The sequence below is a fragment of the Spinacia oleracea genome, chromosome 3, assembly GCF_020520425.1.
Source record: "Spinacia oleracea cultivar Varoflay chromosome 3, BTI_SOV_V1, whole genome shotgun sequence".
NCBI classification, from domain to species: domain Eukaryota; kingdom Viridiplantae; phylum Streptophyta; class Magnoliopsida; order Caryophyllales; family Amaranthaceae; genus Spinacia; species Spinacia oleracea.
Window position 1 is genome coordinate 46,035,073 of NC_079489.1, and position 12,215 is coordinate 46,047,287.

A 12,215-nucleotide genomic window follows, 5' to 3' on the forward strand; every position below is an offset into this window, starting at 1 on the left:
TTAGGTTAACTAAAGACTAATTGCTAATGGTGTTAGATTTTCGTTGGAAGGCAGGGAATTTTTTGTATTTTGAAAAAATAGGGGTATTTGGTGTATTTGTGAAACTGTGCAGGTGTTTGGCGAATTTTGTGAAATCTCGGGGGCATTAACTGGAAAAACCCGTAAATGTTAACAAGCAGAAATAAAATGGAGAAAAGATTAAAGGATTGAAGATTACAAGGTCGTTGAAAGTAATTCGATCATGCAATAAGAAATTTAATCATGAATTAACTGCAGTTGAAGAATCCAAAGATATTGTTAAATTATCAATAGAACTGCTTCTTGGATCGCTTCAAGTGCATGAACAAAGGATTCGGAAGAATGATGACTTGCTATGATAGAGAAGGCATTTGAATCAAAGTTGGATCTAAACGAAAAAAAGAGGTAATCACCGGAGAGGCAGTTTTCTGGGACGTGGTAGAGGTTGTGGTAATTACCAATTTTGTAACCAAAACAATGAGAAAAAATAACCAAAATAATGAGAATAAAAAACTGACCATGGAAGAGGATCAAGAAGAGGATAAAAGATATTCAACGAACGTGGGAAGGCAAAAGACGTTCAATGTTAATGCCAAAAAATATGGGCATTATGCATCAGATTGTTGGAGCAAACAAAAGGATCAAAGAAATCCTTTGAGTGTTGTTAAATCATCATAAAATAATGAGGATAGACCTACATTGTTGCTAGCAAATCAAGAAGCTAATAATCAAGAAGATTACGTGGTTTTTGGATTCTTTAGCTAGTAACCACTTGTGTGGCAGAAAAGAAAATTTTATCGATCTTGAGAATAATATCTAAGGTAATGTAAGTTTAGGAGATATATCCAAACTACAAGTTGTAGGTAAAGGAAAAATACAAATTATTCTCAAGTATGGGAATGAAAAGCAATATACTTAGTATCGGGAACTCCACGTAGAAGGATATATTGTGCATATAGAGGTTATTAATCTTCTTCCTAAAGTCAAAGGTGTAAGAATTATTGCTCAATCGAAATGGCGTGAATTGCATGTTTCGCGGTTTCCCTGGAACATACCACTGAGGTACAAAAGTGCGTTTATTAGATTGGACCCAACTGCTACAACTTCCCCTCGACTAACATAATTTCCCTCCCATTGTCAATCCCTCAAAATTTGCGCACCAATATTGAATTAAAAATTGGACAGATGGGTATTGCTATCAAAGGGAAATTGAACTTATTAGATAGATTTATTTTTAACTGGACAGATTGTCTGTACACTTGCATTCCAATACACCATTTTTATATTATTTATGTTTGGTTGTGAGTCTTATTTTACTAATCATCTTTTTTCTCTCTGTTTTTTTATATTTTATTTACCCATCATTGTACCACGTGGCCCCTTTTCTTTTCTTTTCTTATTTTCTCATTTAGTACACAAAATAGGAAGGTTAAATCTAAATTTAATTTTTAAAATTATAATTAAAAATTAAGTATAAAAATTACTCCCTCTGTTCCTTTTTGTTCTTCCCGGTTGGGAAATGGTGTGGGAATTAAGAAAATGGAATCTTGTAATGATTGGGTGTAAGAGTAATGATTGAATGTAAGAGAAAGTAATAAAGTAGTAAAGGAAAGTAATAAAGAAATGAAGGAGAGAGAAGATATTTTTGATAAAGTAATAAAAAATCATAAAAGTGGGGTTGGGTTGGTGAATAGGGAAATGTGAATGAATTAAATAAGGAATGGTGGGGAAATTTATGGTGAAAAGTCATGTCCAAAAATAGAAACGGGAAGAACATATAGGAACGCCCGAAATAGAAACGGGAAGAACATTTAGGAATGCAGGGAGTAGATTACAATTTAATGTTTAAACAAACCAATCCTATACTGCAACCGAGACCGCAACCGCGACCTCATTTTTACACCCTGGTTGCTGTATATGTTTCTCCTGAATATAATCCTTAACTTAGCAATTGTAAATTATACGGATTTTTCATGAAATGACCCCGAGGTTTGCGTTAATGCACCAAATACCCCTAATGTTTCCAGAATGCACCAAATACCTCCGAGGTTTAAAACAATAACACAAAGTGCCCATAATGAGCATTTTCCGTCCATTCCGTTAAGTCTCCGTTAATTTTTTTTGTTTGTTTGTTTGTTTTCCTTTATCTTTCTCTGTCTCTTTCTCTTTCTTTTTTCAATCTCCATGGTTAACCCATTATTTCACCTTCACATTCCTTGAGCTTTTTGAAAATCCCCACCCCCAATGCCTCCCCTTTCAAAGATTCAGATCAACTCAAACTAAGGAAAACACATTTGATTTTCGCATCTCCTCAAAATTCACAAACCTTAACAAAAAAATTGATCCCCAAATCAGCAATATTGGGGGATTTCAATTTGCAACCAATAATGGGTGAAGCTGCTCGTCGCAATAATCGCCACAAAAAAACCTGCAACCACCTCTTCTTCTTCTTCTTTTCTTTCTTTAACCCAAAAAATGCATCCAATAAATCAGATATGGTGGGTCTTTTCAATCGAAGATCGAGGGTGAAGTTGCTCCACCACCTTCGCAAGCTCCACCACTGCAATTGAGGAAATTACATAGCAGGCTCCACCACCACCATCGCAGGCTCCTCCCTCTCTCTCCTCTACCACCTCCTCTCAAATATCTCTTTGTCGCCGAAGCAAAATTATTTTATACAGGCACAGCAATAGCAAAGTATGAAATCATTCCTAACTAGTACCATATGGAAGTCAGCAACCAAAAATCTCAGGTTCACAGATCTTCCTGCAACAGTACTCAACTAAAGAAAGCATTCCACTTCTGTTAACACATTTTCTGGGGAGAGATCCACCCATTGGAAAACCCTTCCGAATGTGTTTGTCTTAGCCTGCGATTTTCGCATCTCCTAAAAATTCAGATCTATGAAGAAATCCCAAAAAAAAAAGTTTTGGGTTTTTTTTTTAAATTGAGGCAATTAATTTTTGGGGGTTTGATTAATATAATTAAATGTTATATTATATTAATATGATGGTGAGGAAGATGAGAGAGAAAGTTTGAGTTTTAATGGTGAAGAAGAAGAAGGAGGTAGTATAAGGAAGAAGAAGAAGCAGCGTAGTATAAGGAAGAAGAAAAATGATTGGCTTTTTTTTTTTTTTGTTGTTAAAATTTGGGTTTTTTTTAAAAATAATAATAGTTAATTATTTTTTTGGGGTTTAATTAATATAATTAAGTGTTAATATTAGGATTAGGAGTGAAAATGGTTGTGTAAGGGCAACACGCTAACGGAGACTTAACGGAATAGACGGAAAATGCTCATTAGGGGCATTTTGTGTTATTGTTTTAAACCTCGGGGGTATTTGGTGCATTCTGGAAACATTAGGGGTATTTGGTGTATTAACGCAAACCTCGGGGTCATTTCATGAAAAATCCGTAAATTATAACTCATACAGTGAATTATAAAAGAAGATACAATCAATTTTACTGTGTTGTCTCACTAGAGTTTTGCTGGTGTGGATGACACTAGCTGGTTACATGGATTTATGTTTCTGAAACATATCCCAACTCTTTGTTTCCATTATTTACTGCTGCACCTTTAAACCCTCACCTTCTACTTTAAAGGTATAACATTTATCCTCGAATCCAATTTCACTGTGTAGTCTAATCATAGTTTTCCTTTTTCTCCACTCTGCATTTGCATTTATTTGACAACAAATTCTAAAGAGTTCCAAATGTGAGAAGAGTTGTTTTTCTACTGTAGGCAGGGACCCAATTTTGGGATGAGAAATTGGAGAATGAGCTTGCTGGAGGACGACTTAGCAGTACAGCTTTTGACAGGTAACAGTTGAGACTGCAGCTATGTCATTTTTCCCGTCTCTGAATGCACAACAATAAGTGTAACAACGTGAAAGGGACTTGAAAGGGTAAAGTTAAAAAAAACAAGGGGAATTCTACGCGGCACTCTTCTAGTTTTCAGTCATATATGAGGACTGAAAATATTTAAATTCATATGGTACCCTTTAATTTAATACATTTAACATCGTAACTTTCTCATAGATTCCTGTTAATTTCTCAGTGGATGGCTTATGTGGAATACGCGTTGTTGTAAATAAAGGTTTTCAAGGCTAAAATGCAGAACAAGAAGTTAAATGATCTTAAAAACATTGTCGTGTCGTCGTAATAAAACCAATTCCTTGAAAACGAGATTGAGTACAAACGGAGTGCTCAATTGTCTTTACCGATTTGTTCCCTAAGGTTAACACAACTCTCACCACACAATGACACTATGTGGTGTAAGATAGAGTCACTAGAACTTATGCCCAAAAGAGAATAGAAAATGAGAGGAAGAGATAACAATGGTGGGTCGTGCAAAGCCGGAAGAGTACATATATATAGAATTTAGTGGAGTAAACAACCGAAGGAAGCCAAGAGGCTCAAAGGAGTTCAATGACTATCATCAATAGAGTTAATCTTTGATAATGAAGTGTTTGTAACCCTTTTAAGCAAGGGGAATTAACTAGACCAGATCAAAAGGCGGGCCGGGCCGGGCCGATTACATAAAAATCTGCCCATTATGTCGGGTCGGGCCAAACTTCGGGCCAATTTTTTGTGCCCAAAACCCACTGTTGCGGGCCAAAAATATCGGGCTTTTCGGGCCGGCCAAATTTATAACTAAAATTGTAGTTTTACGTTGCCCAAAGCCCGTATTTTTTAGAAAAAAGTTCGGGTCGAAATATGTTGCCCAAAACCCGGTAATTTTTGGTCCGGGCCAATGTTGTCAGCTCTAGAATTAACATTAACAACCAAACTACTCATCATAATCAGAAGAGTTAAGTCCCTTAAAGTATACTTAAATGAGTTGTTAAAAAATGAATCACACGGAAGCAAAGCAAAACCAAAACCGGATAACCGACAACTTTTTTGGTTCTCCACCGGTTGGGGGGGAGCTTACCCTGTTCGGCGCGAATTCCACCAACCCAAAAGGTCATTTAATTCGCCCCATCGGGCGCGAATGCAACAATAAAACCACTAATTATATTTGCCCGGTAGGGCGAATTCACTTTCTAGTTTTCACTTTGAAGTTGCGTGCGATTGGCCGACACCGTCGGGTCCCATCTGACGAAGTCATTTTCCAGCTTTACTTCCAACAATCCCCCCACTCAAGATGAGAACAAAGAAACGAGAGAGAAATATCCTGGCATAAGAGGAGCTTAATACATAACAATTGGTATTTCTTGGCATAAGAGGAGCTTAATACATAACAATTGGTATCACAGTGTTTAGTGAAGTGGAAGTGTGGAACTATGACTTACAAACCCAAGGGTGGACAAATCCTGAAACCCTCAAGCTTTGATGAAAGAGTGGATTAACCTAGAAAATCTAAGATTTAAGCCAAGCCCCCACTATACATATCTGATCCTTACTCGAACGATCAAGTGAACTCCGCAAAGTGTGCGCAAATTATAAACCTAAGCATCACACTTAGTTCTCATGGAAGCTCTAGGAAACCGCATAGGTGAATCCGTTGGCTTTTCAATAGCACAAAACAACACTTAGGATTCATTAAGAGTTAAAATACACTCAAACATTCAAATAAATTACAACGGTGACTTTCACAAATGCTAAGCTAGAGTACCTACCACGTAAGTATGAATCAATTAAGAACTCAAACGAATTCAACCTACATCAAGCATTACAATCACATAGTACCATAAGGATGGAAGTACTAGTAATGCTCATCATATTCATTTCACATGCTTAAGCCCCATCCCCCTCGACGAGTCAAGAACCTGATCTCTTATCAATCATCTAGACAACGGATCCGCCAAATTTACTTTGGATCTGATAAAGTTCTATGCACTCACTCCATTCTTGAGTTGTAAGGTGTGTGTGTCTCTTCTTGCTATTATAGTTGCCTCTATTAGCCACTACAATCGCAACTTGTGAGTCACAATGCAAAGACACCGGGGAAGATCCTAAAATAGAGTATTGGCAAGAACACTCTTTAGTCAATCCGCTTCTTGACCTGCCAACTCAAGAGCAATAAATTTAGATTTCATGGTGGAGCGAGCTAGAGATGGTTGCTTTGAAGACTTCAATAATATAACACTTCCACCCAACATAAACACATAACTTTGAAATGCAAACATACTTTCATGGGAGCACTTAGGTACTTAAGCAATGGATGAAATGTATTCCAGTTCTCACTAGGGATGGCAATTCAATCCGAGTCTGATCCGAGTCCGATCCGATCCAAGTCCGATCCAAGTCCGAATAAAGAAAATCCGAGTCCGAATCCGATTAAAAAACTCTGAATCCGAATAGGAGTCGAATCGGATTCGGAGCCTGGAGAACATCCGACCCGACTCCGACCCGCGCGTCCTTCCAGATCACAATATGATATAAATAAGTTGTACATGTAGAAGTGCAGATCGATTCAAGATGAGAAGCGGTGGCGGTGGTTTTGTTGTTCATATTTAATCGGTCCGGAGGGTTTGTTGTTCTGTTTTGATTTCAGATTCAAAGCTCTTCACAATTTTGTATTACTTAATAAAATATTATAGTTTTTACAATACTTGTTCAACTCAATACAAATAATCAAGTAGAATCAGTGATTTGTATTACTGAATAAGCTCCATCCAAATTAGGATTTGTTTCTTTATCATTAATAAAAGCTTTTACTTTTTATTACTTGATTTACTTCACTTCGTATATTTTTTGGGTATGAGATCTACAGAAGATTGCAGTAGTTTATTTTACATTTCCATTTGCTTGTTGAAGTTGAGGCTGAAATTTCGATGCGGAGGTCCGATTTAAATCGGATTCGGACTCGGATCCGGATGTCCAAAGAGTCTCGCGGACTCGGATTCGGAGTATGTCCATTCGGAGTCGGACTCGGATATGTACCTAATATTTGGGTCCGTTTATTATTCGGATCGGATATGGATTTTATAGGGTCCGATCCGAGTCCGACCCGTTGCCATTCCTAATTCTCACGACTAGGATTTTGAGTATATCGACTTAGTATACTTACCGCATAGGCAGCATCGAGTCCTGTGAAATTCATCAAAAATATCACACTCCCTATTACCTTGTATACTGCTCTTGAGATACACTTGGACCTTTATTCTTTGTAAGTTTTATATTTGCATCATATGGGGTCTTACATGGCTCAACATTATAACCATCGAATTTCTTCAAGATTTTCTCCACATAGTGAGCTTGACTCATGGAGAACTCATCCTTGGACTTGATCAATCGAATACCAAGGATCACGTCAGCTTCACCTAAGAACTTCATTTCAAACTTATTAGACAAAAATCTTTTGTGTAATTCATAAGCTCAAGGTTACTATCAATAATAAGCATGTCGTCAACGTAGAGACAAATAATAACAAAAGAGGAATCAAACACTTGTAAATACACACAAGAGTTCGAAGAATTAGTCACAAAGCCATCACCTTAAGGGTACTATCAAATTTTTCATGTCATTGCTTAGGAACTTGCTTTAAACTATACAAAAACTTTTTGAGTCTACGCACCTTATGTTTTTTACCTTTAACTACAAAACCTTCCAGTTGAGGTTTTGTAAATTTCTTCATCAAGGTCACCAATAAGAAAAGTCGTTTTAACATCTATTTTTTAAACTACGTGTTATAACGGATGCAAAGAAAAATTAAATAACGTAATAAAGAACGCAGAGAATTTAACGTGGTTCACTAACAATGTGTTAGCTACGTCCACAGGCAGAGGGGAGGAAAGTTTTATTGATCTTGAAGAGTACAGATTACAGAATACAACTAGGTTATGACCTAGAGAGTTTATATAGTACTCCCTAGACAGATGCGGAAAAGCCCAGAAAATAGGCCCAAAACAGATAACCCTAGTCCAGAATAACAGATACCGTAAAGTAGATCCTCGTGCTGGGGCGTTGCAGTAAGGGGCTTGGCCGATTCAAGGCATTATCTAACACTACGAAGTCTTGAATTTCTGCTAAAGCAACCAAAGTCTTAATGGTAGTAATCTTAGTCACGGGTGGGTAGGTATCAAAAAAGTCAATTCCCTCTTTTTAAGTGAAACCTCTAATAACAAGTCTAACCTTAAACTTATCAATAGAGCCATCGGGTTTCTTCTTTTTAGTAAAGATCCATTTACAACTTATGGGCATAGACCCTTTAGGCAAATCTCATAAGTCCCCAGTATGATTAGACATGATTGAATCTAATTCACTTTTAATGGCCTCTTTCCAAAAACCGACATCTATGGTTTTATAGCTTCACTATAAGTCTTTGAGTGTTCTTCTAACATAAATAAAGAAACAACCATTAACATACATTTATTAAAATGTTACTGCATAAAATGGGCGAAAATTAAAGGGGTCCCATATAAATTTTGAAAATAGTCTGCCATTTATTTAGACTTCTCAAAACTTGAACTGTGTAGAATTTCCAAAATTAAAAAAAACAATTATGATAGAACAATCGACAACTATAATTTGATGCAATCTTGACTGAAATACTATAATCAAATGAACTGATTAGTGAAGAAGACCTAATACATGCTTCAAGTGAAAGAAAATTATTAATGGTTCTGTCAGTTTTAGTGACTGGATTCTGACACTTCGATGTTCAGGTACTGCATGGTGCTTTTTGCTGGTATTGCAGCAGAAGCTCTAGTCTATGGTGAAGCTGAGGGTGGAGAAAATGATGAGAATCTGTTCAGGAGTATATGTATACTTCTGCAGCCTCCTTTAAGTGTTCCACAGGTTGTAATTTATTAGTAATCATTGAGACCACAGAGAAAATGAACAAATAAATATAATTAACTACTCATGCCGTTAATCTTCTGCAGATGTCAAATCAAGCTAGATGGGCAGTTTTGCAGTCTTATAATTTGCTGAAATGGCATAAAGAGGCTCACAAGGAAGCTGTTAAAGCTCTTGAGAGTGGTGGCAGCCTTAGCAGTGTAATAAGGAGCATTGAGGATGCATTGTCTTCAGAGGGATGATTGTTGACTTCTTGTTGTTGTATGACATTTTCATCGTCTACTGATGAAAGGTGTGTTTAAATCTTTAATTTATATGTTCAGAATCAAACCTAAAATGTCTCATTTCTAGTCAATACAATTTTTTGTTCACCTCTTAGAGATACTTCCTTTGCAATTTTAGGTGTGCAGTTAATGAGAATTCCAGTTATTGTCGTGATATCGTGTCGAATATATGTAAGCCTCACATTAAGATTTTTGCGCTTTCTCCTGGAAGCCCACCGGAAACCTCCCTTCAGGTTTCACAGGGATCGAGTTTTCATTCAAGTTATTGTATTTGGCTTTCTCTCGGTTCAATTGTGGCTGAATGATCATTGTTTTCACTCTCTCAACACAGTACAAAGAAGTGTGTGTTGACCGTCTCCATTTTCGCAATAGTTGGACTTTTGTAGATTTCGTGAATTTTATCGGTCATTTCTCCGACAATGTACTTGCTTCGATGTTTTGCTTGCTCTACGGGGTTAATGTATCTGAGATATACGAAGTATTTTCTTTAGAGCATGTCTGCTAGTGTATACGGATAGTTCTAAATTGTATTCCTAATTAGAGTGAACCGCCGATTTTGATATTAACATGGAGAAATCTATACCTAGTATTTAAAAAGGATAACCACTGATTATTATATGACAAGTGTCACCTCCATCTTATTGATTATTATATGACAAGTGTCACCTCCATCTTTCATCCATAAATTTTTTTTTTTTTTTCTTCCAAATTTTCCTTTTGTGGTTGTTATTGTTTTTAGCGTAGGTAGTGTGATTTTTAAGTGATTAGCGTTGTTTTGTAGTGGTGGTGTGATTTTTTGACGAGATTAAACTTTGTTTTTTAGGTGGTTAGGGAACTAGGAGGGGTTGGGAGAGTAATTTTGGTGGTGGGACGGTGATTTTGAAGAGGTTTGGGTAGGTTTACAGTAGGAAAGAGTGATTTGAGGAGGTTGGGTAATATTCCAGCGGTGCTTGGGTGGCTTTAAGGAGGATGGCATTTTTTGGTAGTAGTTGGTGGTTTTGGAGGGGTTTGATGGGGCGCCATGGTGGTTGGGTAGCTGTTGGTTGCGTGATTTTGTAGTATAATGGGACAGTCAATGATGATTGAATTGGTAATTGAGTTGGTTGGGTGAAGAGGAGTTTGGGGTTAGGAAGTTTTTCTTACGGAGGGGGATAGAGAATCCTTGGGCTAAAAGGAATGACTAATTGGTTTAACAAACAACTAGGAAGGGAATCAAGTTAGTTGATTGTAATTTCCTTTGATGAAACCTTCTTGAATAGATGAAAATTCTTACGCACCACTCTCTAAGTTTTATTTTGCTACTCTCTCTCTCTATATTATGCAGTTCTGCCTCTCCTCTACCTAACCAATCCTCTTCCACTTTCATGTGCAACCCACCACCATGTCCCCTCCCTTGCCCAACTATTCATGCATTTCCAGATCTCACCTCCTTTCACCTACTCGTCCACCTCCCTCTCTCTCGTAGAACAATTCTAACACATTCCTTATCTCTTCTCTCCATTTTCAAACAAAATGAGAAAAATTCTCATCGGTAAATGTAGGGGGTTTTTTCGTACTTTCCTTTTTATATTTTCCCCTACGAAAGGCTTTGTATGTTTTTGGATTTCGAAGGAGTCGCCACCAAACAATTTTAAGGGTCCCGTTTGGAAAGACCAAAGTTGACTCTTTAGTAGATAAGGCATTGAATCTTAGAAACGGATGGGTGAGATCCGAGCAAGGGAACGAAATGCTTATTCCACGAGCTTTAAAAATTGTATTCGAGTACATGCAAAGAGCATTTTCGAATAACCCTAGTCATGACACTATGTGGGTTTGAACTTTGAATTTAGCATATAGAATTTCTACTTGTATTGTGACCACTTCGCTTTAAAGTTAATTTGAGGGAACCTAAGGCCGGTTTGTCCAAGAAATTATCTTTGTTAAGCGTGATATAACTTTGTATTTTGTTGGATTTAGCATGTGAGGTGATGAAAGCAATAAACAAGTAAAGCAACATCACAATAAGTAAATGAATTATTGAAAGTGCGTACAAAACCACATCACCTTGAAAAAAGGTGAGTAAAGAGTGCGGAATTGGAATAGCAAGAATAAAGGTGCAATATTGAAATGCGATATTGAAAGGTGCGATACTGAAATGCGTTATTGAAAGGTGCGATATTGAACTACGTTATTGAAAGGTGCGATACTGAAATGTGTTATTGAAAGGTGTGATTAGACCTGTCAAACGGGTCGGTCGGGTCGGGTTGTGAAAAATTACTTTCGGGTTCGGGTTGAATCGGGTCGGTCACTTTCGGGTTCGGGTTTACAAATGCTTGTTCAAGACCCAGAACTTTCGGGTTCGGGTTGACCCAACGGGTTAAGAGATTTTAGAACGCGCATTATATTTTCATTAATTTAGGTGAAAAATATACAAAATATTGGCACAAATTAACAAATTTTCCTACGAAAGTTTATATTTTGTCAAATTCAACCATAAAATGGCGTATAATTCAAATTAAAATCATATTACACAGAACAATAGTAAAAATAGCGTGTTTTTTATGCTTAAATTTTCTCATAATCTCATTTATTACTATAAATACAAAGATTTTCAATCGGTCGGGTCCAAAACGGGTTCGGTCGGGTTTTGACCCATTCCTTTTCGGGTTGCTCGGGTTCGGATAAAATCGGGTTACGGGTCACAATATCTTGTTCAGGACCCAGTATTTTCGGGTCGGGTTCGGGTCGGTTTTCGGGTCGGGTCGATTTTTGACAGCTCTAGGTGTGATATTGAAACGCGTTATTGAAAGGTGCGATATTGAAATGACGATATTGAAATTGCGATATTGAAACTGTACTATTGTATTTGAGATCCGAACGCCAAACGACTACTTAATAATAAGTGCGTCCGACACGGATTCAAGTCTAAAATCTCAACTTTAGGAAAAGTTGCTCATCCAAAAGTGTCTTAGATTTTGGGTTATAGAAGTTGAACTTGAGATATTGAATCTTGTATATTGAACTTGAATATTGAACTTAGGAGTCTTGAATCTCAAAAATTAGACCTTTTAATGTTAAAAAGGTTTCACCTTTGATGTGCTCCATAACTTGAAAATGATTCTAGTTAAATGAAGTGATTACAAACAACCTTAAACATCATGGAATCCATAACTTTGTACTTGAATCATAGAA

The 12,215-nt window shown here is 36.9% G+C and overlaps 1 protein-coding gene across 3 annotated transcripts in view; it reads left to right on the top strand.

The window, feature by feature from the left end:
* The window catches only part of LOC110796339 (uncharacterized), a 30,957-nt gene extending 21,295 nt beyond the window's left edge, over positions 1 to 9,662 (top strand). Inside the window, exons 5-8 of one of the 3 annotated variants that reach the window (XR_008930418.1) lie at positions 3,758 to 3,834; positions 8,628 to 8,760; positions 8,847 to 9,052; positions 9,171 to 9,662. Coding sequence is in view for 1 of the 3 variants with exons in the window: in XM_056840248.1 (XP_056696226.1) it covers positions 3,758 to 3,834; positions 8,628 to 8,760; positions 8,847 to 9,002 (366 nt within the window). In the remaining 2 variants the exon portion in view is untranslated. Of the gene's footprint in view, positions 1 to 3,757; positions 3,835 to 8,627; positions 8,761 to 8,846 lie in introns of all 3 variants that reach the window. The other 2 variants (XR_008930417.1, XM_056840248.1) reach the window with 2 other exon arrangements.
* The last annotated feature ends 2,553 nt before the right edge of the window (positions 9,663 to 12,215 follow it).